The sequence below is a fragment of the Somniosus microcephalus genome, chromosome 9 (genome assembly GCF_052327205.1).
Source record: "Somniosus microcephalus isolate GS21.2 chromosome 9, FLI_Smic_1.0, whole genome shotgun sequence".
Classification (NCBI taxonomy): Eukaryota; Metazoa; Chordata; class Chondrichthyes; order Squaliformes; family Somniosidae; genus Somniosus; species Somniosus microcephalus.
In genome coordinates, this window is record NC_140995.1 from 226,448,236 (window position 1) to 226,474,769 (window position 26,534).

General features: G+C 47.8%; 1 protein-coding gene across 4 annotated transcripts in view; it reads right to left on the minus strand.

The window, feature by feature from the left end:
- Nucleotides 1-26,534, minus strand: part of xdh (xanthine dehydrogenase) — a 194,205-nt gene that overhangs the window by 60,578 nt on the left and 107,093 nt on the right. For all 4 annotated transcript variants that reach the window (XR_015079622.1, XM_085997953.1, XM_085997952.1 and 1 more), the window contains exons 13-19: nt 25,204-25,297; nt 25,004-25,113; nt 23,034-23,218; nt 20,995-21,166; nt 2,350-2,439; nt 1,187-1,356; nt 311-437 (exon numbers count right to left, since the gene is read on the minus strand). Coding sequence is in view for 3 of the 4 variants with exons in the window: in XM_085997953.1 (XP_085854079.1) it covers nt 311-437; nt 1,187-1,356; nt 2,350-2,439; nt 20,995-21,166; nt 23,034-23,218; nt 25,004-25,113; nt 25,204-25,297 (948 nt within the window). In the remaining variant the exon portion in view is untranslated. The remainder of the gene's footprint in view (nt 1-310; nt 438-1,186; nt 1,357-2,349; nt 2,440-20,994; nt 21,167-23,033; nt 23,219-25,003; nt 25,114-25,203; nt 25,298-26,534) is intronic.

The window sequence follows — 26,534 nt, forward strand, 5'->3', positions numbered from 1 at the left end:
GAGGGTTGATCTTAAGATCTGTCTGAAAGGATCGGTCTTGATTCGATCTGAGTTATGCTGGGATCACGGAAGTGACACGTTACCCCATTTCATTATCGTCCCACATAGTTCCTATGTCATTTCCTCTTCCCTCCAAAAAACAGAACCTGGCTGATTTCCATTCCATTGATTTCAGAAGGGTGAAGATCAGGCGGGTCCTACAATGGACGGGTGACCCTCTCCCCCAGATTACCACCCAGGGGGGTGAAGATTAAAGTTTATCCCAGTGATGTATGAATGCAAGTTGTTATTGATATTGGTGAAGACTAACCACTCCCTCAGCAAACACCGTCTCATCTATTGCAATGTGTCCAGTCTTGTTGCTCCCAGGGACGTCCTTGGCAGTAAGGAAGCATGTGACTCCAGCGACCTTCAGGGCTTGACTTGCATCAATTGAACTGCAAGAAACAGGGGAAAGAAGTGAGTTAGCTCATTTCAACGCTTTATTTCAAGCACACAGAGTGTGTTACTGTGTAATATACATAGGGTGTTATTGTATAATATACACAGGGTCAATGTACCCCCAAATCTTTTTTGGGTGCGAGGCCCCTTTAAGGGGCTGCACAGTTTTGCGCATACGCAAAATTTAACATGGGAAAAGCCGGTCCCGGGCTGCGTGGGGCTGGTAAGGAGCTGCACGGCGTGCAGCTTAAAGGGAACAATGCACAGGATGTGTTACTGTATAATATATACAGGGTGCTATTGTATAACCTATACAGGATGTGTTACTGTATAATATATACAGGGTGCTATTGTATAACATATACAGGATATGTTACTGTATAATATATACAGGGTGCTATTGTATAACCTATACAGGATGTGTTACTGTATAATACATACAGGGTGCTATTGTATAACATATAAAGGATGTGTTACTGTAATCAGGGTTTTTGTAACACTCAGATAGCTTTATGCTCACATTTACTGACACCAGCTTTCTATTTCCAGATTCTTAAAACTGAATTCAAATTCTCAAACTGCCAAGGCAGAATTTGAACTCACGTTCTCTGGATTACTAATCCTGTAACATAACCGCGACACTGACACATGCCGATTGAAGCATATTGCAGCCTTGTGACACATTCCCGGTCATTGTTTATTCTCTAGCTCACTGTCATAGAGGGAGAGGTAAATGAAGAGTTACCTTATCTGGGCATGAGCTTCGGTGCTGGTCACCAGCGCCAGGTACAGCTCCTTCTCGAAATGTGGCAGGTCATCGCAGTAAAGCGCCTCTCCCGTGGCCTGCTTGGTGCTCGATAGATGCTGCAGTGGATGGCCGACCACATCCGTGGGGGACTGGCCAGGAGGCACTTCCTGCGGAAGTAAGGAGAGAGAACAGCTGTGATTCCAGTCACTGGGAGCTGAGTTGGAGCATCCATGGTCAGTACCACAGCTCGATGCGGTTCCACAGGTGCCAGTCAACCAATGGCAACTTGACCAATTGACCATTCATAGAATCATAGAACATTACAGCCTGGGCGATGGAGGGGTAAATTTTCCAGTTCGAGCGTGAGCCTATTGGTTCTTTGTAACCATCGGCTGGTCGGAGGCCAGATCCCACTGCAACATCTGGCCTCATTCCCATGGCGACAAGCATCCAACCCTTATAAAATGCCAATTAGGATGACACCAAATTAACAACGTGCACAGCCAGGTCCCACAAACAGCAATGTGATAATAACAGGATAATCTGTTTCAGTGATGTTGCTTAAGGGCTAAATATTGACCCAGGACACCGGGGATAATTCCCCTGCTCTTCTTTGAAGTAGTGCCGTGGAATCTTTTAGGCCCACCTGACGGGTCCTCGGTTTAACGCCTCATCCGAAAGACGGCACCTCTGACAGTGCAGCCCTCCCTCAGCACTGCACTGGAGTGTCAGCCTGGATTGTACGCTCAATCTCTGGAGTGGGGCTTGAACCCGCGACCTTCTGACTCAGAGGCGAGGGTGTTACCCACTGAGCCGGAGCTGCCACAAAACTATAAAGTGTCAACTCAACTCTTTTTAAATAATTAAATAGAGCCTTTGGGAAATGTATTCAGTGGAAGGATGGGGTGAAATTCCTCCTGTCGATAATTGTAACGGAAAAGTTGGGAATTTGAGTTTTGTGCTCACCGCTCCTTTCTGCTAAAAACTACCGGCTAAAGGAATCGTACTCCTCGACTCCACAGCCCTGTAAAGGTTACACAAGTGTATCCGTTTTACTGATTGTTGGCAAAGATCCGATCATTTGGGAAGTCAAGGTAACTTCAAGCATTAAAGATGCGCATCTGGGAAGCCTGACGGTGTAACCGCTGGGTCCCACTAACCTGGAACAGCTGAACCGCCGAGGGAGAGTCCTTGCTGAATAATTCCGTGGCACTGATGTATTCTGGCGGAATGCATTCAACTCGAAAATCCTAGAGGGAGGACGGGGAAATTGGAAAGCCAGTCATTTTAATGTACAAGTTTTACCTACACAACGGCAGGTCAAAAAGTAACTCTTTGTGTGAAGCACTTTTGAGATGGATTGATGTGATAAGGGATAATGTAGGTTATATAAGATCAGAAGATGGGGCTGACATCAATCTAAAAGGGTCACACTTGTTGGCTCAAATGACTTGCTTTCCTGCTTATATATTATAGATACATAGAAAGAAGGAAAGAAGGAACTTGCATTTCTATAGCACCTTTCACAACCTCAGGATGTCCCAAAGCGCTTCACAGCCAATCAAATACTTTTGGAATTGAAGTCACTGCAGTAATGTAGGAAACTGTTGCAATGTGTAAAGTAGGAACATTGGGAAATGTTGAGCCAATAAGCACGCCCCATTTTGGTTGATGTCAGCGGCATCTTCTCTCCAACAACAACATGCATTTATATAGTACCTTTGATGTAGAAAATATCCTAGAAATGAATAGTTACAGAAAGGGAAGAGAGAAAATAAGTACAAGAATGGAAAGGACGCCAATCCATTGTGGGACAGTGAGGAGAGGAGACTGAAAGCTTGTTTGAAAAGATAGGTTTTGAGGAGACTTTTAAAGGTTTGAGGGAGAAGTGATTGTACTATTTCCCATAGCTTATCCAATTTGTCTGTTATCCTTCAGTGTGAGGCATCCTGCCCCCCTAGTTTTTTGAACAGTTTCTCCAGACCAGCTTCATGTGTTCTTTTCATTAACTTTAAAAACTTTAATTAGGCCATCTCAAAGTCGCCTGTCTCCTGATGAGAACAAGGCCAACATCCTGATCCTTTCCTTACAACTTAGACCCCTCATACCTGGTATCATCAAGGATGTCCTATGCTGCCCCCTCTTAAGGGCGATAATGCCCTTCCTCCAATCTGATGGCCAATACAACACACAGAGCTCTAGGTGGCAACCCTTCATAAACCAATCATCGCTCACTGAGCCCTATGGCTAATTCAGTGAGATCGATAATTTACTACAGTGGTTTCTTGGCTGCGTAGAGTAATACCAACAATCCCCTGCCAGAATGAGGATGATTGGATAATTCCCTTAAGATAAGAAATAGGAGCAGGAGTAGGCCATTCGGCCCTTCGAGCCTGCTCTGCCATTCAATGAGATCATGGCTGATCTTCTGCCTCAACTCCATTCACCGGCCCTATCGCCATATCCCTTGATGCCTTTACTAGTCAGAAATCTATCAACTTCTGTTTTGAATATACCCAATGACTGAGCTTCCACAGCCCTCTGGGGTAGAGAATTCCAAAGATTCACCACCCTCTGTGTGCAGAAATTTCTTCTCATCTCAGTCCTGAATGGCCTACCCTTTATCCTGAGGCTGTGGTCCCTGGTTCTAGACTCCCCAGCCAAGGGAAACATTCTCCCAGCATCCACCCTATCAAGCCCGTAATAATTTTGTATGCTTCAATGAGATCCCCTCTCATTCTTCTGAATTCAAGAGAATACAGGCCTAGTTTACTCAATCTCTTCTCATACGACAGTCCCACCATCTCAGGAATCAATCTCGTGAACTTTCGTTGCACTCCCTCTATGGCAAGTATATCCTTCCTTAGGAAAGGAGACCAAAATTGTACACTGTACTCCAGGTGTGGTCTCACCAAGGCCCTATATAATTGGAGTAAGACTTCTTTGCTCCTGTATTCAAAACCTCTTGTAATGAAGGCCAGCATACCACTTGCCTTCCTAATGGCTTGCTGCACCTGCACATTCACTTTCAGTGACTCATGTACAAGGACACCCAGGTCCCTTTAAGCATCTGCATTCCCCAATCTTTCACCATTTAGGAAATACTCTGCCTTTCTGTTTTTTCTACCAAAGTGGATAACTTCACATTTATCCACATTATATTCCACCTGCCATGTTCTCGCCCACTCACTGAGCTTGTCGAGATCCCCTTGAAACCTCTTCACAACTGACACTGCCACCTAGTTTTGTATCATCAGCAAATTTGGAAATGTTGCATTTAGTCCCCTCATCCAAATCATTGATATAGATTGTGAATAGTTGGGGCCCAAGCACCGATCCTTGCGGTACCCCACTGAAAGGATTCACAAATTTCATGTCTCCCCCGAGGATTTACTTTTGGTTTATTAAAGAAGCCCTGGTTGGACTGAGTTTGGAATCCAGGGCTCAACAAGATGGCTGCGGTCAGCCTCATGGCCAAAGCCTGTAAGTTTCAGTTTGGACTGACAAGCTTGTATTCTGATGACTCTGAGAAGCAACTTCCCAGAACTTGAATGCAGACAGACCTTCTGCATTTATGCATGAGAAACAAACCCAGTGGCATTCGGGCCTCTGATTAAAAGCCATCAAGGTTGTTTGCACAAACAATCAAGAGCAGACAAGGCCTGTTCAATATGTAGTGGAAAAAATTCTGAGGGACAGAATTGGTCTCCACTTGGAGAGGCAAGGATTAATTAGGGATAGCCAGCATGGCTTTGTCAAGGGAAGATCATGTCTGACTAATTTGATTGAATTTTTCGAGGGGGTGACTAGGTGTGTGGATGAGGGTAGTGCAGTGGATGTGGTTTACATGGATTTCAGTAAGGCTTTTGATAAAGTCCTGCATAGGAGACTGGTCAAGAAGGTAAGCGCCCATGGGATCCCAGGGTGCCTTGGCACATTGGATCCAAAACTGGCTTAGTGGCAGAAGGCAGAGGGTGATGGTGGAAGGTTGTTTTTGTGACTGGAAGCCTGTGTCCAGTGGGGTACCGCAGGGATCGGTGCTGGGTCCCTTGCTGTTTGTGGTCTACATTAATGATTTGGATGTGAATGTAAAAGGTATGATCAGTAAGTTCGCAGATGACACGAAAATTGGTGGGGTGGTAAATAACGAGGAGGGAAGCCTCAGGATACAGGACGATATAGATGGGTTGGTCAGATGGGCGGAGCAGTGGCAAATGGAATTTAACCCTGAAAAGTGTGAGGTAATGCATTTTGGACGGACTAACAAGGCAAGGGAATACACAATGAATGGTAAGACCCTAGGAAAGACAGAGGATCAGAGGGACCTTGGTGTGCATGTACATAGATCCCTGAAGGCAGCAGAACAGGTGGATAAGGTGGTTAAAAAGGCATATGGGATACTTGCCTTCATTAACCGAGGCATAGAATATAAGAGCAGGGAGGTTATGATGGAGCTGTACAAAATGCTGGTAAGGCCACAGCTGGAGTACTGTGTGCAGTTCTGGTCGCCATACTATAGGAAGGATGTGCTTGCTTTGGAGAGGGTGCAGAGGAGATTCACCAGGATGTTACCTGGGCTGGAGCGCTTCAGCTATGAAGAAAGGCTGGACAGGCTGGGGTTGTTTTCCTTGGAGCAGAGAAGGCTGAGGGGGGACCTGATTGAGGTATACAAAATTATGAGGGGCATAGATAAGGTAGATAGAAGGGAACTTTTCCCCTTAGTAGCGGGGTCAATAACAAGGGGGCATAGATTCAAGGTAAGGGGCAGGAGGTTTAGAGGGGATTTGAGGAAGAACTTTTTCACCCAGAGGGTGGTTGGAATCTGGAACTCACTGCCTGAAAGGGTGGTAGAGGCAGGAACCCTCACAACATTCAACAAGCATTTGGATGAGCACTTGAAATGCCATAGCATACAAGGCTATGGACCAAATGCTGGAAAATGGGATTAGATTAGACAGGGCTTGATGGCCGGCGCGGACGCGATGGGCCGAAGGGCCTCTTTCTGTGCTGTATAACTCTATGACTCTATGACTCTAAGCTCAGCTGCATTCAGGCCTTCGTTTAGAGGGCGTCAACATTGTTTACCCAAGTGCTTCAAAACGATCAACGGGGCATTCAGACTGGAATAGCCCCATCACGAAACCAGTTGGACAAAGTGGAACACTGATGAGGCGTTTAAAACTGATTACCGGCCATCCAGGTCGATGGGCCCAGATCGGTACCTTTTGTATGAGTTTCAATACGTCCAGATTAGACAAAAAAAATTAGCTGATCTGGCGGGAGATAAGGGCTAGCGGGAAGGGTATAACTAGTCCCTCGGGAGGCCATTTCTCTCTCTCTCCTGCATCGCCTCCGGTGCCCTGCCTTACCATCAACCCAGCAAAAAGGACCGTCGACGAAGAGCCCGTCCAGGGAAGTAGAATACCTGCAGTTACGTTTAAATTACTGGGGTATCTCTGCTTTGGGGCAGTGAAAACCTAGGACATCGACAGGCAACAGGGCACGGTGCAGGCGTTTCAACATCCTAGACTGGTGAGCATCAATTTTCTGGCCCATCACAAGATAACCTAGATAGGTGTAAAGGGTGGGAGTTAAGGGGAATTGCTAAAGTGTCATTTTAGTCATTTTCGCTCGATGTGTCCGTTTCTCCTCCCCCGTTAAGTGTAATTGTGCTGCATCCATAGTGATTTTCTCTGTATAGTAATTGTTCTCTATTTTAATAAACACTGGTTTCCTTTGCACCAAACCATTGGTCTTGTTTGTCTATATCGCTACTTGTAAATAAGTCTGGTGGTCAGAACGAAAGGGGAAGCGATTCGAACAGCACAGGGCTGGAGCAGCTCAGACACACGACTGACTGACCAGACACAAACCCCAAACCAAAACCCCCTACAGAAATGGTGAGTCAGGCAGGAGCATCGGCGACAGTATGCGATATGGCAGACAGTGGTGCGGAGGGAGAAACCGCAATGGAAGAGAGGTTGTCCACTTATGTGTGCAGAAAGGTCAATATCGCCAAGAAATGGGTGGGCGCTATGTTAAAGGCCGAGCGTCCCATAGACGCCGCCGCCCAGTGGACGGCGAGTAAACAGCATAAGAGGGCAATTGAAAAGGCAGTCTGGTTAATGTGTTACAAGAAACAAGTCCTAGTGCTGGACAGTGTTGTAGCAGCACAGGCTGCCAAGCTCAAGAAATTGGCCCTAGAAATGCAGGATAAGGTTTTAGCGGAAGAGAAAGTGCTAGTGGCACTTCAGGAGTTAAGCCAAGGAAGAGCGCAGACGGCAAAGGAACACCAGGCAAAGGTAGAGCGTCTGGAGGCCCGGGCCGGCGAAGTGCAACGGGAACACCAGGCAAAGGTAGAGCGCCTGGAGGCCCGGGCCGGCGAAGTGTAACGGGAACATCAGGCAAGGGTAGAGCACCTGGAATACCAGACCGGTGAAATTAAAGCCAGCGCTAGGCGCAAGATGGAGCACTTGGAATACCAGGTCAGAGAGGTGAGGGGCAGCAAGATAAGGCTGCAGGACACGATTTGCGACCTCACCCAAGAATTAAAAGAGCAGGAGGAGAAAGCAAGGGAGGTAAAGGCAGCATACAAGCTAGCCTGCGACCGGGGGTTCGAGGAGGCAGATCACGGGCCCTGTAAGGAGGAGATAGAAAGCTTGGGCATGGCCTTATCGAGGGCAAAGGGCATGGTATGCCTCATCAGCCCAAAGGCGGGCCAGTCGGACTTTACCGGCAACCCAAACAGAATCGTCCCACAGGCAGCACCCAGAACAAAGTTGGCTAGGGAATCAGAGGTCCCACAGCCGCCACCCATAACTCCGCGTTTTCAGGAGTTCTGGCAGCAAGGGGAGGGGCGAGTGGAGGATGAAGTGGTAGGGGAAGCACAGCAGGCCCCGCTAGATAGGCCGGGACCAGGACCGGTGTACCCCCTCCGACAACGGAGGTACGGCCTGCCCGTTGATGACGAGGACCCAGGGGCCATCCAAAATCAGTTTGTGGTGCCGCATGGCACCCAACAGCTCAGGGCCATGGTTAGTCACATCCCCAAGCTCACCGAAAAGGGAGACCCCTCTCTGCACTTCAGGGAGATAGAACAGGCAGCGTGCGCTAATGACTGCGATGACGCAGAGCAAGCTAAGATGCTGTTGTTTTCTCTGGGGAGTGATCTCCTCCAGACCCTATCTGATGAATGTAAAAAGGGGCAGAAAGATTATGAGGATTTGAGGAACAAGATATTGGAGGCCATGAGGCTCAATGACGGTAGTCCATTCGCCCGGGCGGAAAAAACGGTACAGCTCCCAGGGGAGTCCTCCGCAGGCGTTTGCAGACAGGCTGTGGCCAGTCTACCGGAGCGCATGCCCGGGAATGCCAGCGCGGACATTACTGAACCAAGTCCAATTGACCCACTGGCTCCGTTGTCTGATGACAAACTGCCTGCCCCAAATCCGAGCCCAGGCTGTGGCCTGGTTTGACCCCTCAAAGCCCCCAGACCACCGAAGAAATGGTGATCCGCCAGCTCACGGTAGCGTTTAGGAATATGAGTGGTATCGAGACGCCCCAACCCAAGGGAAAAGTCCATGAGGTTAAACCTGGGGACCAGAATAAGAAAGAGTGGCACCAGGAGGGGAACCGTCCCTCCCAGACTAAGTTAAACTGTTACGGGTGCAGGAAGGATGGCCACTGGCGCAAGGATTGTAAAAATCCATGGAAAGACAATAAAGTAAAGAACTCCACAGCCCCAGCCCAGAAGGCAGAGACGGAAATTGCTCCCGCTGCGATCGAGTCATTTTTAGAGACCATGCGATCTCTTATGACCAGCCAGGGGAGAATAGCAGCCACCACCGGTGTGGTGGTTCCCTTGGCCTCCTCTGATGCCCCACAATGACTAGAGCCAGCGCAGCCTGTCGACCTGTGTCCCCCAGAAAGACACGCACAGGAAGAGTCCTCCTGTAAAATGGAGGAATACCTGCGGTGTCAGGTTGCGGAGGCTAAGTTAGTTGAGCAGGCTTTAAGGGAGGAGAACGCTAGGTTAACAGCGAGGGCTGGTAGGTTAGAGGGTCAGCTAAGGGTTTTTAAAATGGCTCATGACCAGTGTGAGCTGTTTAAGCTGGAGGCGAAGAAGCAGGCAGCTGGGATCCAACACGAGGTTAGAAATCCTCAGCCCGCAGCGGGTACGCGCACGCAGGCTGCACACGCAGGCGCAGTCGTGTGCGTCAAGGGAGAAGTTCCCCAGCACTTTGTCCAGACCACTCCCCCTCTCCTATGGGATTCTGAGGAGGAGGAGCCCAAATCAGATGGCCCCGCCCCCGAACCGGGTTTTGAACCTGGAGGGGGAGACTCTCAGCCACCGGCAGCTGGTGGCGAGGGATTGCCCGTCCCCAGTTCAGGTTTGGGAGGGGAGGGACCCGAGGGAGAAGGCCCCCAGCCAACGAGGACTGTGACCCGAGCCAAGGGTCTGCTCGACAGGGTAGCCCCACCGGTAGCACTCCCTAGGAGGCCTCCTCGGCCACCCCAGCCCAGAAAAGTATAGTCACCGGCTCTTCAGTTAAAAAGGGCGGCCTCCCGTGTCAGGGAGAAGCCGAAAGACAGAGGTCCCCAGCCAGCAGCCATAAGCTGCGAGAGACCAGAAGTGGAGATCAGTCCAGCTTCGCCGCAGGTAGTAGCCTGCAGCAGCCCAAACAGGGATTAGGCTGGCCGCCTGGAGACAGGCGGCGGATGTATATAGTTTAGGTAGTTTAATTTTTAAGTTTATATAGTGTTAAGTTTAGGGTGTTTAATTTAATTCTAATTAAGGTGATGGTTAGTTTTAAGTAATCCGCTCAGAGTGTGTACATTTGAGTCGAGGTCGCAAGACCCGACCATGCTTCACCGAAGCCAGTGAATCTCTAGGGAACCTGGCTGTGTGCTTCTATTTCTGCTACAGGAAAATTTACGGAATGAAGGGGGGCGTAATCCTACTCGCCCTGATAGGACTGAGCTTCGGAAGGAGAGGTGACGTGGAGGATTCCCACCTCTATGGGTGTTCCGGAGACACAGCACCGATAGCGATCGATGGGAGCGGCGAACGGCATGCAGAGGAGAATTTGACCAATTATGGGAATAGTAGTCAGAATGCTGGTTATGGGTAGGACGGCCCGACCCGCACCGGTATACAGGGTGGAGAACATTGAAGTAATTCAAGGGGGTGCACACATTCGTTTTACAGCGGTCCCACCCTATGTCATAAAGTGGGAGCACGCTATGACGGGTACTGACCTCTCGGGGTGCCATAGCCGGGGAGCACACATCATCCTGTGTCCCCAGCACTTGAATGCCTATTCGAAACCACAATGCGGGTTCAGAGCTGCTGATGCGAAACCTATAAATTGTACCATGGAAGCCATGGCACAAGGCCATGTTCCCCCACAGGTAGCATATATAGGAGGTGAGACATATTGCGTCACCACAGGAGCATCTCACTACCAGCACGGACAGCGCAGCTGGTGCGCGGTGAGTGACAGCAGCTTCTGCTTCAAACCCGAGGCAGAAGTTCAAGTGGCACAGGTACGAATTGTCCCCATTCCTGAACCGTCCACTGTTCACCTCACTGTGGAGGAGAGTTTTACCCACCTCCAGAAATATGTCGCCCACTTCGGTTATACGATTCCCCCTCTCCCAGAGCACCTTACCAAATTATTAAAAGCCGTTCTAGTATCTCAAAAGCACTCCTACACTTTGGAACAGAAGACTGTACAGATAGGGGCCGACATTTTAGATATTACGACCCCGCCCTGGTGGGGCGTTTTTGAAAGTATAGAGGTCCCCTCCTGGATTCGAACGGCGTCCCACATCTTAGTAGTCTGTCAGCTAGGGATCGTCCTCTACCTGGTTTGTGTCCAGTGTAGGAGAAAGGGTCCCGGGGTAGAATTTAAAGCAAAAAGGTTGTGGAAGGACCGGTATGCCCGGGTGGAAGAAGAAACACCTGTGTGAGCTTTGTGTCGTATCACTGCCGAGTGATGGCAGATTCGTTTGTTATTTTTAATAAAGCTCGTTCCTTCCGTTCGTTATTTTTAATAAATATGGTTCTGGCCTGATGTTGATTTTATTAAAGATTGTGTGTTGTAATAAAGTTTTATGATGTCCCAAGTAGTGCAGGGGTGTTGGACCCCCTCCGTGCTTGGATTATTGTAACAGATCATATTTGCTATCGATAGATGCCTGCCGTGCACTGCGGTTTTCTCTAAGTAAGGGGGATGTATCTGTCGGGGGATCGTGAATAGATAAATATAGGGGAAGGTTGTTTGTGGGGGGGTCAGAAATTTTGCTCACCTTGATTGGACACTTCAAGCAAGTTTCAGTATCCTAGGGGGCACTGAAAGGATTCGCAAATTTCATGTCTCCCCCGAGGATTTACTTTTGGTTTATTAAAGAAGCCCTGGTTGGACTGAGTTTGGAATCCAGGGCTCAACAAGATGGCTGCGGTCAGCCTCATGACCAAAGCCTGTAAGTTTCAGTTTGGACTGACAAGCTTGTATTCTGATGACTGTGAGAAGGAACTTCCCAGAACTTGAATGCAGATAGACCTTCTGCATTTATGCATGAGAAACAAACCCAGTGGCATTCAGGCCTCTGATTAAAAGCCATCAAGGTTGTTTGCACAAACAATCAAGAGCAGACAAGGCCTATTCAATATGTAGTGGGACAAGCTCAGCTGCATTCAGGCCTTTGTTTAGAGGACGTCAACATTGTTTACCCAAGTGCTTCAAAACGATCAACGGGGCATTCAGACTGGAATAGCCCCATCACAAAACCAGTTGGACAAAGGGGAACACTGATGAAGCGTTTAAAACTGATTACCGGCCATCCAGGTCGATGGGCCCAGATCGGTACCTTTTGTATGAGTTTCAATACGTCCAGATTAGACAAAAGAAATGAGCTGATCTGGCGGGAGATAAGGGCTACCGGGAAGGGTATAACTAATCCCTCGGGAGGCCATTTCTCTCTCTCTCCTGCATCGCCTCTGGTGCCCTGCCTTACCATCAACCCAGCAAAAAGGACCGTCGACGAAGAGCCCATCCAGGGAAGTAGAATACCCGCAGTTACGTTTAAATTACTGGGGTATCTCTGCTTTGGGGCGGTGAAAACCTAGGACATCGACAGGCAACAGGGCACGGTGCAGGCGTTTCAACATCCTAGACTGGTGAGCATCAATTTTCTGGCCCATCACAAGATAACCTAGATAGGTGTAAAGGGTGGGAGTTAAGGGGAATTGCTAAAGTGTCATTTTAGTAATTTTCGCTCGATGTGTCCGTTTCTCCTCCCCCGTTAAGTGTAATTGTGCTGCATCCATAGTGATTTTCTCTGTATAGTAATTGTTTTCTATTTTAATAAACACTGGTTTTCTTTGCACCAAACCACTGGTCTTGTTTGTCTATATCGCTACTTGTAAATAAGTCCGGTGGTCAGAACCAAAGGGGAAGTGATTCGAACCGCACGGGGCTGGAGCAGCTCAGACACATGACTGACTGACCAGACACAAACCCCAAACCAAAACCCCTACACCCACCGAACCTTGCGGTACCCCACTAGTCACAGCCTGCCATCCTGAAAAGGACCCGTTTATCCCTACTCTTTGTTTTCTGTCTGTTAACCAATTCTCAATCCATATTAATATATTACCCCCAATTCCATGTGCCCTAATTTTGTTCACCAACCACTTGTGTGGGACCTTATCGAAGGCCTTCTGAAAATCCAGATATACCACATCTACCGGTTCCCCTTTGTCTACTCTACTAGTTACATCCTCAAAGAACTCCAATAGGTTTGTCAAACAGGTTTTCCCTTTCATAAATCCATGTTGACTCTGCCCAATCTTACTATTAGTTTCTAAGTGCCCAGTTATTGCATCCTTTATAACAGATTCCAGCATTTTCCCAACTACTAATATGAGGCTAACAGGTCTGTAGTTCCCTGTTTTCTCTCTCCCTTCTTTCTTAAATAGCGGGGTTACATTTGCTATCCTCCAATCTGCAGGAACTGTTCCAGAATCTATAGAATTTTGAAAGATGGCAACCAATGCGTCCACTATCCCAATGGCCACCTCTTTCAAAACCCTAGGATGTAGGTCAGCCGGTCCTTTGGATTTATCGACTTTTAGTCCCATTAATTTTGCGAGTACTTTTTTTTACTAATAATAATTTCTTTAAGTTCCTCATTCTCGCCACAGCCTTGGTTTTCTCGTATTTCTGGGAGGTTTTTTGTGTCTTCCTCTGTGAAGACAGAAACAAAGTATTTATTTAATTTCTCTGCCATTTCCTCATTCCCCATTATAAATTCACCTGTCTCTGACTGTATAGGACCTACATTTACCTTCACCAGTCTTTTCCTTTTCACATGCCTATAGAAGCTTTTACAATCCGTTTTTATATTTTTCACTAGTTTGTGCTCATATTCCATTTTCCCTTTCTTTATCAATTTCTTGGTACCCCTTTGCTGATTTCAAAAAAGATCCCAATCCTCAGGTTGACCACTTTTTCTGGCAACTTTATAAGCTTCCTCCTTTGACTTAATACTAGCTTTAATTTCTTTTGTTAGCCATGGTTGGATCACTTTTCTTTTTGGGTTTTTATGCCCTAGAGGAATATATGTTTGTTGCAAATTATGCATTATTTCCTTGAATGTTAGCCATTGTATGTCCACCTTCATACCTTTTACTGTAGTCTCCCAATCTACCAAGGCCAACTTGTCCCTTATGCCCTTTTAGTTTCCTCTGTTTAGATTGTAGACCTTAGTTTCAGATTGGACTACATCACTCTCAAACTTAATGTAAAATTCAATCATATTATGGTCACTTGTCCCTAAAGGCTCCTTTACCACAAGATTATTGATTAGCCCTTTCTCATTGCACAGTACCAGATCCAGAATAACCTGTTCCCTGGTTGGTTCCTCCACATACTGATCCAGGAAACCATCTCACATGCAATCCAAGAATTCGTCCTCCACACCATTAGTGGTAATTTGATTTGCCCAGTCAATATGTAGATTAAAGTCCCTCATGATTACCGTATTGCTCTTGTTACATGCACTTCTAATTTCTTGATTGATACTGTGCCCTACATTACCACTACTGTTTGGTGGCCTATACACAACTCCCACCAATGTTTTCTGCCCTTTGCTGTTTCTTAGCTCCACCCAAACTGATTCCAGTTCTACATCACGATCTGCCGAGCCAAGATGTTTTATCTCTACCGTACCGATCTCATCCGTTATTAACAGCGCTACACCACCTCCTTTTCCTTTTTGTCTGTCCTTCCTAAATGTTGAGTACCCTGGAACATTCAGTTCCCAGCTTTGGTTACCCTGCAACCATGTCTCTGTATTGGCAATTACATCATACCCATCATACTTCTATTTGTGCCATTAAATCATCCATCTTGTTGCGAATGCTACGTGCATTTAGATAAAGTGCCTTTAACTTTGCCTGTTTAATATTTTTCTGTACTTTGACCCTCTTTACTGTTGGCCTTTGTTTTTGCTCCCTACTAGTTTTGCTGACTACTTTTCTAACTTGCACTTCCAGCTTTGTTTCTCTCCGTTCTGGGCCCACACTTAGGTTCCCAGCCCCCTGACAATCATGCCTGGAGGCCACACTGCTATAAGTGACTTGGATTGATTTTATGCACATAATCTGTATGCAACTATTCTCCACTCACTGCATTTTGTTGGAGAAATCACTGTGCTTTTATCGGGAGAAGTTAAGAACATAAGATATAGGAGCAGGAGTAGGCCATACGGCCCTTCGAGCCTGCTCTGCCAATCAATAAGATTATGGCTGATCTTCGATCTCAACTCTACTTTCCCACCTGATCCCTATATCCCTTGATTCCCCTAGAGTCCAAAAATCTATCTACCCCAGCCTTGAATATACTCAATGATTCAGCATCCACAGCCCTTTGGGGTAGAGAATTTCAAAGATTCACAACACTCTGAGTGAAGAAATTCCTCCTCATCTCAGCCGTAATTGGCCAACCCCTTATTCTGAGACTATGCTCCCTAGTTCTAGACTCCCCAGCCAGGGGAAACAACCTCTCAGCATCTACCCTGTCAATCCCCCTCAGAATCTCATATGTTTCAATGAGATCACCTCTCATTCTTCTAAACTCCAGAAAGTATAGACCCAACCTACTCAAGTTGCTGTATGTTGTGTATGTAATATGTATGTTGCTTTAGACCTATGGCCAGGGCAGCACTACTTTGTAGGGCGTAGTGATACCGTAGTACCACCCCTGGCCATAGGGGTATAAATAGTACTGTGGGCACTGATTTCCCCTCAGTTCCCGCCTGTTGGTATGAAGTAAAGACCTACGTTGAATCTTCCAAGCTGTCTCTTCATTATTGAATTAAGTATAGACACATACTTTACACTGGCGACGAGTTACGTTCGAACTCACCAGTACACGGTGCAACAAAGCAACGGCAGCAGTACGGAGAGAGAAGAAGAGAGGCTTCTTACCAGCCAGCCTGCACGGTCCAGCGGTGACCAATGGAAATCGACCAACACTCCAAGTGCGAGAGGTACACAGCCCAGCGGCGACCAAGAGAAATCGACCAACACTCGAGAGGTGCAGAGCCAGCGGCGACCAAGAGAAATCGACGAGAGGTGCAGAGCCAGCGGCGACCAAGTGAAATTGACCAACACTCGAGAGGTGCAGAGCCAGCGGCGACCAAGAGAAATCGACCAGCACTACAGGCACCAAAAAGAGCAGCAGCAACAGAGAGGGGCGCTCCAGCCACGGGGCAAAAGTCCAGGTAACTGAAATCCTTCCAGGGAACGGCTGCTGCAAGGAACGGGCAGGCGAGCTCGGGAATAAACTGAGCCACAAGGACTAACACGCCATCTAGTGGACAAAAGGGAAAAAAAAAAATTCATCCAGCGGTAAAAAAAAACAGCGCGATCTAGTGGACAAAAGGGGAAAAGTTTTTTTTTCTCTTCAAAGTTTTTTTTCTCGAGGACTAGCACTCCACCTAGTGGACAAAAGGGGAAAAGTTTTTTTTTTCTCTCTTCAAAGTTTTTTTTTCTTCACCAATTAAAAATGTCTAAAGACGGGTGGTTGGCACCATTTGTGGAGGACACAGAAGAATGGGAGGCCTATATCGAAAGGCATGAACTTTATTGCATAGTGAACAAGGTGGAAGATGATCAAAAGGTAGCAACCTTATTAAATTTCATGGGGCCAAAAACATACGGGCTGCTGAGAAATCTTCTTACTCCAGAAAAGCCAGCGGACAAAACGTACACCCAAATTGTTGATACGTTAAGGGAACATTTAAACCCTAAGCCACCATTTATAGCGGAAAGGTACCGCTTCTACGGACATGACCAAAGGAATGATGAGTCACAGGCAGCATATTTAGCTGAGCTCAGAAGGTTGTCCAAACATTGCCAGTTTGGAGCCATATTGACGGACGCGATCAGAGACAGATTTGTCTGTGGCATGTTAAATGAGAATACACGTAAACGGTTGCTAGCCAAGAAACAGCTCAGCCTAGATCAGGCGATTGAAATAGCATCGTCCCATGAAGCAGCAGCACAGGGTGCGGCCCAAATACGACAAAACACAACCAGCTATGACACCCATGAGGTGACACTTCACAAAGGTAAATGCTACCGTTGTGGCAAAACCACCCACGACCAAAGTAATTGTTGGTTTCGTGATAAAATATGCCGGCAGTGTGGTAAAAAGGGGCATATAGCGAAAGTTTGTCGGTCTGGTACGAAACCCAATCGTGGGGGCAATCCGAGCAGTACCAAGGCAAGGACAACAATACATAAGCTGTCTGACAGTAGCTCAGATGAGTCACAGGAAGGCACAACAGCAGAGCCTAAAGGTCTAGGATGTCTCAAGTTATATGGTGTAGACAAAACGGAGGACCACAGCACAATGTGGGTTAAAATGACGGTAGCAGGCGTCGAAGTTAATATGGAGCTAGACACGGGTTCAGCCCTATCAGTAATTAATGAATAAGATTATAACAGGCTGTTCAAAAGCATTCCCTTAAAGGATACGGAAATTAAATTAAAAACATATACTGGACAAAAAGTTTACCCGAAGGGAAAAATGCAAGTAACAGTTAAATACAACGGCACAAAAGTGCCAGGACTTTATTTATACGTCCTACCAAACGGTGGACCACCACTTTTGGGTAGGGAATGGATAAGAAAAATCCACTTCGACTGGAAGTCGATACACGAGTTAAAAGTAGAGACCACCACGGATGATACAACCATTACAAGCAGGCTGTCGAAACTATTGGCAAAAACGCCAGAGGTGTTCCAACAAGGGCTGGGGACCTTAAAGGACATTAGAGCAAAAATAACTATTGCTCAAGACGCAAACCCCAAGTTTTGTAAGGCCAGACCTGTGCCTTATGCCATTCGGCCAGCGGTGGAAGCAGAACTGGACGCCTTAGAGAGTGCAGGTGTCCTTACAAAGATTGAGTGGAGCGAGTGGGCCACGCCCATCATCCCAGTTATAAAGAAATCTGCAATTAACACACCGGGGGAACCAAAGAAGGTTCGCATTTGCGGGGATTTTAAGATAACTATTAACCCAGTCCTGCACACGGTACAGTATCCGCTGCCGCGGATAGAAGACATATTCGCATCGTTAGCTGGGGGTAGACACTTTATGAAGATTGACCTTTGTCAAGCTTATTTACAGATGGAGGTGGAGCAGGACTCGAAAAAGCTCCTAACGATTAACACACACAAGGGATTGTACCAATACAATCGCCTGGTATTTGGTGTGGCGTCTGCCCCGGCAATATGGCAGAGGACCATGGAACAGGTCCTACAGGGCATTCCAGGAACGCAATGCTACCTGGATGACATCCTGGTGACAGGACAAACGGATAACGACCACCTCGCTAACCTGGAGCGAGTACTTCTGCGGTTACAACAATACGGACTCAGGGCGAACAAGCAGAAATGTGAGTTTTTCCAGGAACGTATCTCATACTGTGGTCACATTATAGATAAGGAAGGCCTGCATAAGTCCCCGAAAAGATCGAGGCAGTAGTGAAGGCCCCGCCCCCTGAGAACGTATCTCAGTTACGATCATTCTTAGGCCTTATAAACTATTACCATAAGTTCCTCCCGAACTTATCGTCCATTTTACATCCACTAAATTCATTGCTACAAAAGGGAGCCTCCTGGAATTGGGACGAAACGTGTGAGGCTGCTTTTAAAAAGGGTAAACAACTCATCACATCAAAGGAAGTGCTCGCACACTTTGACCCAAAAATGCCAATGAGGTTGGCATGTGACGCCTCCCCGTACGGTATAGGGGCAGTGTTGTCACACAAATTTCCCAACGGGACGGAGAGGCCAATAGCATTTGCCTCAAGGTCGTTAACTACAGCTGAAAGAAACTATGCGCAAATCGACAGGGAGGCCCTCAGTCTGGTGTGGGGTGTAAAAAAAATTCCACCACTACCTGCATGGGCAACGTTTCACACTACTGACGGATCATCAACCATTGGTGTCGATATTTAATCCAACAAAAGGGGTGCCCCTGATGATGGCCCAAAGGCTACAGAGATGGTCACTGTTCTTAGGAGCACACCAGTACCTTATCGAATATAAGGGTACCAAACAGCATGGCAATGCGGATGGCCTGTCGCGGCTACCCTTGCCTACCGAGATCGAAGAGATAGTACAGGACCCCGTTGAAATATATCATACGGCTGTTATGGAACACCTGCCCATCACCAGCCAATGTATCGAGCGGGAAACACGGAACGACCCGACATTGGCAAGGGTTTACGAACTAACCGTGAAAGGCTGGCCGGCGCAGGGTGATGCATCATTGCCGGCGTTTTCAGCAAGGAAGGACCAGTTGTCCGTCTGCCGGGGCACATTGATGTGCGGAGCCAGGGTAGTGGTCCCTCAAAAATTACAACATAAAGTGTTGCAGGACTTACACGAAGGTCATCTGGGGGGTGTCAAAATGAAAAGCCTCGCCAGAGCCTACGTCTGGTGGCCCGGCATTGACAGGGACATTGAGGAAGTAGCAAAAGCGTGCCAAGGATGCCAGATGGTACAGAACGTACCACCACAAGCCCCACTACATCCGTGGGAGTGGCCCTCAACGCCGTGGCAAAGGATCCACATGGACTTCGCTGGCCCCTTCCTGGATGCGATGTTCCTCATTGTAGTGGACGCCCATTCAAAATGGCCGGAAGTCATAAAGATGTCATCAACGACAGCCGAAAAGACGGTCACAGTCTTAAGGACCATTTTTGCCCGAAACGGGGTGCCCGAGCAAGTCTGTTCGGACAATGGGCCACAATTTGTGGCAGAAGAATTTCAAGCATTCCTAAAAAGGAATGGAGTGCGACATTATACGTCCGCACCATATCATCCGGCTACAAATGGGCTGGCAGAGCGATTTGTACAGACTTTTAAAAAGGCCATCAAGGCGATGGGAGAGGAAAGGTTGCCACTACAACACAAGGTGGACAACTTCCTATTCGCATACCGTAATGCTGCACATACGGTGACCAACCAGGCCCCCGCCATCATGTTCTTTAATAGAAGGTTAAGGTCTCGCCTTGAATTGCTTAAACCAAACATTCGGAGAGATGTGGAAAACCGAGTATTTCGTAGGGCCCCTGACAGACAGACACGGAGCTTCGAGGTGGGGCAGCAAGTGTTGGCCCGTGATTATAGGAAGGAAAAGTGGCGGCCTGGTACGATCAAGGCCCGCCAGGGACCCTTGATGTACACAGTTGAGACAGGGGAAGGCGTAATCAGACGACATGCTGATCAACTTGTGGAGTCCAGAAACCCAACTGATCCACTACCTCAAACGTCTCAGCACATTATTACAGCGGAATCACAGCCCAGCTCGTCGTTACAGAGGCCTCAGGATGGCGAGGAGTTCAGCACTCCAGTGATCTCCACGGCACAGGATGTGCCATCAGACACCGATGAGTCCAGCGATGAAGGGGTGACAGAAGTACCGCTGCCTACACCGAGACCGACTAGAGAAAGACGTTATCCTAGTCGAGACAGGAGGCCTCCTCAGAGACTGAATCTATAACCTGTTTCTGCTTATATGTATATAAGTAGACAACTCTTGATGTAAATATGTTATGCAGATTGTGTTACCAAATGTTATTAGCCCTAATTATGGGGCATCCATTGACTTAATTGCACGGGTACGTTTTAATTAAAAGGGGAGGAATGTTGTGTATGTAATATGTATGTTGCTTTAGACCTATGGCCAGGGCAGCACTACTTTGTAGGGCGTAGTGATACCGTAGTACCACCCCTGGCCATAGGGGTATAAATAGTACTGTGGGCACTGATTTCCCCTCAGTTCCCGCCTGTTGGTATGAAGTAAAGACCTACGTTGAATCTTCCAAGCTGTCTCTTCATTATTGAATTAAGTATAGACACATACTTTACACTGTAGTCATGAGTTCTGTTTGCTTTAGTTTGTGGAGACTCTTTTTAAATAGACTCTGTTTGCTGAGTAAATAGACTTTGTTTTAAAATAGACTGTTTGCTGTGAGTCCTGCCGTAAGTCCCGCCCCACCTCCAACTCATTGGCTGACACAGTGGTGTCAATAGACACAGGGCACTTCCTTTGCCCAGGTAGTCCGACCCCAATAGTCAGATAGGACATGTGATCCATTCTCATATGTCTCTTCTGCACGGCCAAGTCCTCCGAGCAGCACGACAGCAATGCGATAATATTTGAACCTCTACGTCTTGTGGGATCGGCAGTGCGCGACGGCCAATGCTGGCGATTACGTACGCTCTTGAAGTCCTGTCCCAGCTTCTGGAGGACGCTGAGGTAGAATTTGAAGAAGAAGCTGAGGCTCAGGGTGCGCCGGAATTGCACCATCCCGCCAGGAGCAGAGGGCGATAGCGTGAGCTCAGCCGCGAGCAGCGAGCAGGCTTGCTGGAGAAAGGCCTCGTTCCACTTTCTAAACGGGTGACAATTGACGTAACATCAGAGACCCCATCAATATAAGATCAAAGTGCTCAAGAGATTCAAACAGGTGTGTAAGGCGGACAGTATTTAATATATTTTAATTTCTTCTTAGGATGTGGGCGAGGCTGCATTTCTTGCCCCTCTCTAGTTGCCCTGCAAGGAATCATAGAATGATGCCGCACCGATGGAGGCCATTCAGCCCATCGTGCCCAAGCCGACTCTTTAAGTTAGTCCTACTTCCACCGCTCTTTCCCCATAGCCCTGCAATTTTTTTCTTTTCAAGTATTTATCCAATTCCCTTTTGAAAATTATCATTGAATCTGTTTTCACCGCCCTTTCAGGCAATGCATTCCAGATGGTGGCATTTCACCCCCATGACCTCTGGTTTACGAGTCCAGTACCATAGCCAGTACATACCGTACTGTAAAAACCAGCCCCTGTGGCAATGTGGCACACCCTCAGTACTGTGCTGAAGTGTCAACCTGTGCGCTTATATCCCAGAGAAGCTTCAACCCACCAACTTCTGACTCAGAGGCAAGTGGGTGTCTAGGGGTATTTGAATATCTATCTTCCTGCTCTACGGGGCTCAGTGTCTCTGCTTCTACTCCATGGGGCTCAGTGTCACTGTTTCCACTCTGTGGATTGAGTGTATAAATTCTGACCATTTACTCCTGGATGTCATACCACACCAATCATGTGCACTTAATATAACTAACCAATGGATATTAAAATGGGAAACACATCACATGCACTTCCTTCCCCGCTGTGATTGAAAAACCTAAGTTATTGGCCTTACTCAGAGGAAGTGAAACTTGTCATTTTAAGAGATATATCACTATAGCATGGAATGAGGCCATTGCAGACGACACAAAGCTGGGTGGGCGAGTGTGCTGTGAGGAGGATGCAGAGAAACTCCAGTACGATTTGGACAGGTTGGGTGATTGGGCAGATGCATGGCAAATGCAGTATAATGAGGATAAATGCGAGGTTATCAACTTTGGTGGCAAAAACAGGAAGACAGATTATTATCTGAACGGCAATAGATTGGGAAAAGGGGAAGTGCAACGAGACCTGGGTGTGCTTGTGCACCAGTCGCTGAAGGTAAGCATGCAGGTGCAGTAGGCGGTTAAGAAGGAAAATGGAATGTTGGCCTTCATAGTGAGAGGATTCGAGTACAGGAGCAAGGGTGTCTTGCTGCAGTTGTACAGGGCCTTGGTGAGACCACACCTTGAATATTGTGTGCAGTTTTGGTCGCCTTATCTGATGAGGGATGTTCTTGCCATGGAGAGAGTGAAGCGAAGATTCACCAGACTCATACCTGGGATGGCAGGAATGACGTATGAGGAGAGATTGGATCGATTAAGCTTATATTCGCTAGAGTTTAGAAGAATGAGAGGGGATCTCATTGAAACTTATAAAATTCTAACAGGACTAGACAGACTAGATGCAGGAAGGATGTTCCCGCTGGCGGGGGAGCCCAGAACCAGGGGTCACAGTCTAAGGATAAGGGGTAAGCCATTTAGGACTGATGAGGAGGAATTTCTTTACCCAGAGAGTGGTGAACCTGTGGAATTCTCTGCCACACAGGGCAGTTGAGGCCAATTCATTAAATATATTCAAGAAGGAGTTGGATATATTTATCGAGGCTAAAGGGATCAAGGGATATGGGGAGGAAGCAGGGACAGGGTACTGAATTTGGATGATCAGCCATGATCTCATTAAATGGCGGAGCGGGCTCGAGGGGCCGAATGGCCTACTCCTGTCCTATCTTCTATGTTTCTATGGGCTATGGTTTCTGTGCCGTTCTTTGCTGAAAAGACTATGGTTTGGAAGAGTATTCTACTTCTGATGAGGCTTACTTCCCAAGAAGCTGTTCAGATGTCTTCTTTGCAGACACAGTGGTAGGCCCCATGCCTCCGTAACTCAGCTCAAACTCTTCCACAACATCAGTGCCTTCCTTGAAAGCAACTCGCATCCCACAGTTCACTATTGCAATGTCGTCCTCGCGTCTCTGGGCTTGTTTGAATGCTGAGAAATACTCTCCCTTCAAAGGAACAGATTAATTCAATGATCAACAGTCTATTAACGTGCTAGCAACTAGCATTGCATGCAAAATGGAGTCAGCGGCTAAGGGAACATGGCTTGCGACCAACACGTCAAAAACAGTCTTAAGCTAGGGTCATGTTCAGGGATGCGTCAGATGGAGCAAGCAAATTGTGGGCCAAATGGGAAGGAATAGTTAATGAAAAGAGAGCCAGAGACAAACAGAAACTGGCAACCACAGTGCTTCAGTGACAATCAATGAGAGACCAAAAGCAAATCTTTGAAGGGGACAAGACAAGTTGAGAAGGCTGGTAAAAAAGCATATGGGATCTTGGGCTTTATAAACAGAGGCATAGGGTACAAAAGCAAGGAAGTTATGGTAAACCTTTATAAATCACTGGTAAGGCCTCAGCTGGAGTATTGTGACCAATTCTGGGCATCACACTTTAGGAAGGATGTCATGGCCTTGGAGAGGATGCAGATGAGATTTACTAGAATGGTACCAGGGGTGAGAGACTTCAGTTTTATGTTGGAGTGACTGGAAAAGCTGGGGTGGTTCTACTTAGAGCAGAGAAGGTTAAGGGGAGATTTAATAGAGGTGCTCAAAATTATGAGGGGTTTAGATAGAGTTGATTGGGAGAAAATGCTTTCCACTGGCAGGAGGGTCAGTAAGCGGGAGATACCGATTTGAAGGTAATTGCCAAAAATTACAAGGGGAAACGAGGGGAATTTCTTTTTATGCAGCGAGTTGTTACGATAGGGTGGCCATTTTCCAGGATCAGTCCCCGGATGAGGGACTGTGCCCCCAGGAAAACGAAGTCCCTGGAAAGGTCCCCAGTTCAGGAAAGTCGTCCCCAAAAACGCACGGGTTCAAATCAGGAGGCACGTGACCCCAAGCTGCCCTGCAGTCAGTCAAAAAAGTGGGTGGGGTTGTGCAGCGGGGCGGGTTCCGATTGGTGGGAGGGATGTCAATCTCCTGTTTTCAACCAGTAGAAGGGGTGGCCTGACTGAGGGACTTTAATTTATGCAGAGATTGCGCTCTGTGGCCAGCGTACGCATCCGCCACCCCTCCCACATCCTACCCCAAACCCACCCCCCCACCCCCCCCACACCCACCTAATCCTCGGATAGTCCTGTGAAATTCGGTTGAAGAGAAATCGGCCCTGGAGCTAAAATGTCCGAGTAACGGGAGCCGCTGGTAACCGGACTAATGAGTGGCGGCTGGAGCTGGGCCGTGTGGACATCCCAAGAGTGGGATCAGACTGAGCTCCGCGGCCTCGGATGGCGTGGGTGAGTCGGGCTGTGAGGAGGGGGAGGAGCCGGTGATTGCGGCCGGCAGATGCTGTGAACAGCGGCCGCACTATTCAAGTGGAAAGTTCTGCCGCTGCTTTTTGCAGATACAGTGTGCATCAAAATAACAAAAAATTGTGCCTCGCGCCGCTGCGCAACCTCCATATTTCATCCTGGCTACCTTGCTGTGCTCCCACCCTGTGTGTCACCAGATTCGGTTTAGAAAATATGGTCACCCTAAGCTAGAGAAGCACATGAGGGATAAAGGAATAGAAGGATATGTTGATAGGATTAGATGAAGAAGGTGGGAGGAGGCTCGTGGGGAACGTAATCGTCAGCATGGACCAGTTGGGCCGAATGGCCTGTTGCTGTGCTGTTAATTCTATGTAATCCTATGTAAGTGATAATTCCCACACCAGTTAAACCGCGGACCCTCATTCATTTGCAGTTAGAGTCTGTTTTGTGGAGTTACAATAACCAGGAGGCAGTTCCTCACCTTCCTTGTGTAGGGGATCTCAATGGACAATAGTATTTCCTGCGGTTTTAACACTGTTTTCCTATATCCAGTGAAAAAATCTCCATCCATCCGTACAACTCGGGTGCTGCCTGTGAACGGTCAGACATAGAGAGGGTTAACGACAGGCACGATCACAGTCGGACAGTGATGGCACTCAACCCGTCTGAGATACAACCTACCTTCGGAGGCCAGGGTGAGCAGACAGCCAGAGGCCATGAACACGGGGTTGAGGTCTGAGATAGGGCTGGCAGTCATGATGTTCCCACCGACAGCCTGGAATTGTGGAGAGAGGGAAATTATTTTATTTTTAAATGCTCACTGCCCGATTGTTTTTTTGTTTTAAGTCCTTCTCACCCATTCTGATCCACACCACGCAATATTCCCGCTCATCGTCGGATGCTGTTGTGTGGATAGCGATGATCTGGATTTCCCTTCTTTCCCTTGAGGAGGTCTGGGCAGGACTTCCACCCACCGTCCCAACCCTGATATGACCACTCCCACCTTCACCCCTACCCTCCCCCGACGCAGTTCCCTCCACCATGTGGCGGGGCGAGCTGCTGCCCAGCAAAATGTGTTGGTACCAAGGAGAGGAGGAGAACAGAAGCACTGCATGGACTTTGAGATTTTCCATTAAAGATCTCAAGACTCAAACCACTCATTTGTACCAAAACGCTGCAAAGAATAACAAGAATTTGCAGTAGTTCAAGAAGAAGGCCAACCACCATCTTCTCAAAGACCAGCACCTTCTCAAAGACCACCACCTTCTCAAAGACCACCATCTTCTCAAGGCCCACCACCTTCTCAAAGACCAGCACCTTCTCAAGGTCCACCACCTTCTCAAAGACCACGACCTTCTCAAAGACCACCATCTTCTCAAGGCCCACCACCTTCTCAAAGACCACCACCTTCTCAAAGACCACCAACTTCTCAAGGCCCACCACCTTCTCAAAAACCACCACCTTCTCAAAGACCACCACCTTCTCAAGGCTCACCACCTTCTCAAGGCCCATCACCTTCTCAAAAACCACCACCTTTTCAAAGACCACCACCTTCTCAAAGACCAACACCTTCTCAAAGACCATCACCTTCTCAAGGCCCACCACCTTCTCAAGGCCCACCACCTTCTCAAAGACCACCATCTTCTCAAGGACCACCACCTTCTCAAAGACCACCACCTTCTCAAGGCCCACCACCTTCTCAAGGCCCACCACCTTCTCAAGGTCCACCACCTTCTCAAAGACCAGCACCTTCTCAAGGCCCATCACCTTCTCAAAGACCACGACCTTCTCAAGGCCCACCACCTTCTCAAAGACCACCACCTTCTCAAAGACCACCACCTTCTCAAGGCCCACCACCTTCTCAAAAACCACCACCTTCTCAAAGACCACCACCTTCTCAAGGCCCACCACCTTCTCAAAAACCGCCACCTTTTCAAAGACCACCACCTTCTCAAAGACCACCACCTTCTCAAAGACCATCACCTTCTCAAGGCCCACCACCTTCTCAAGGC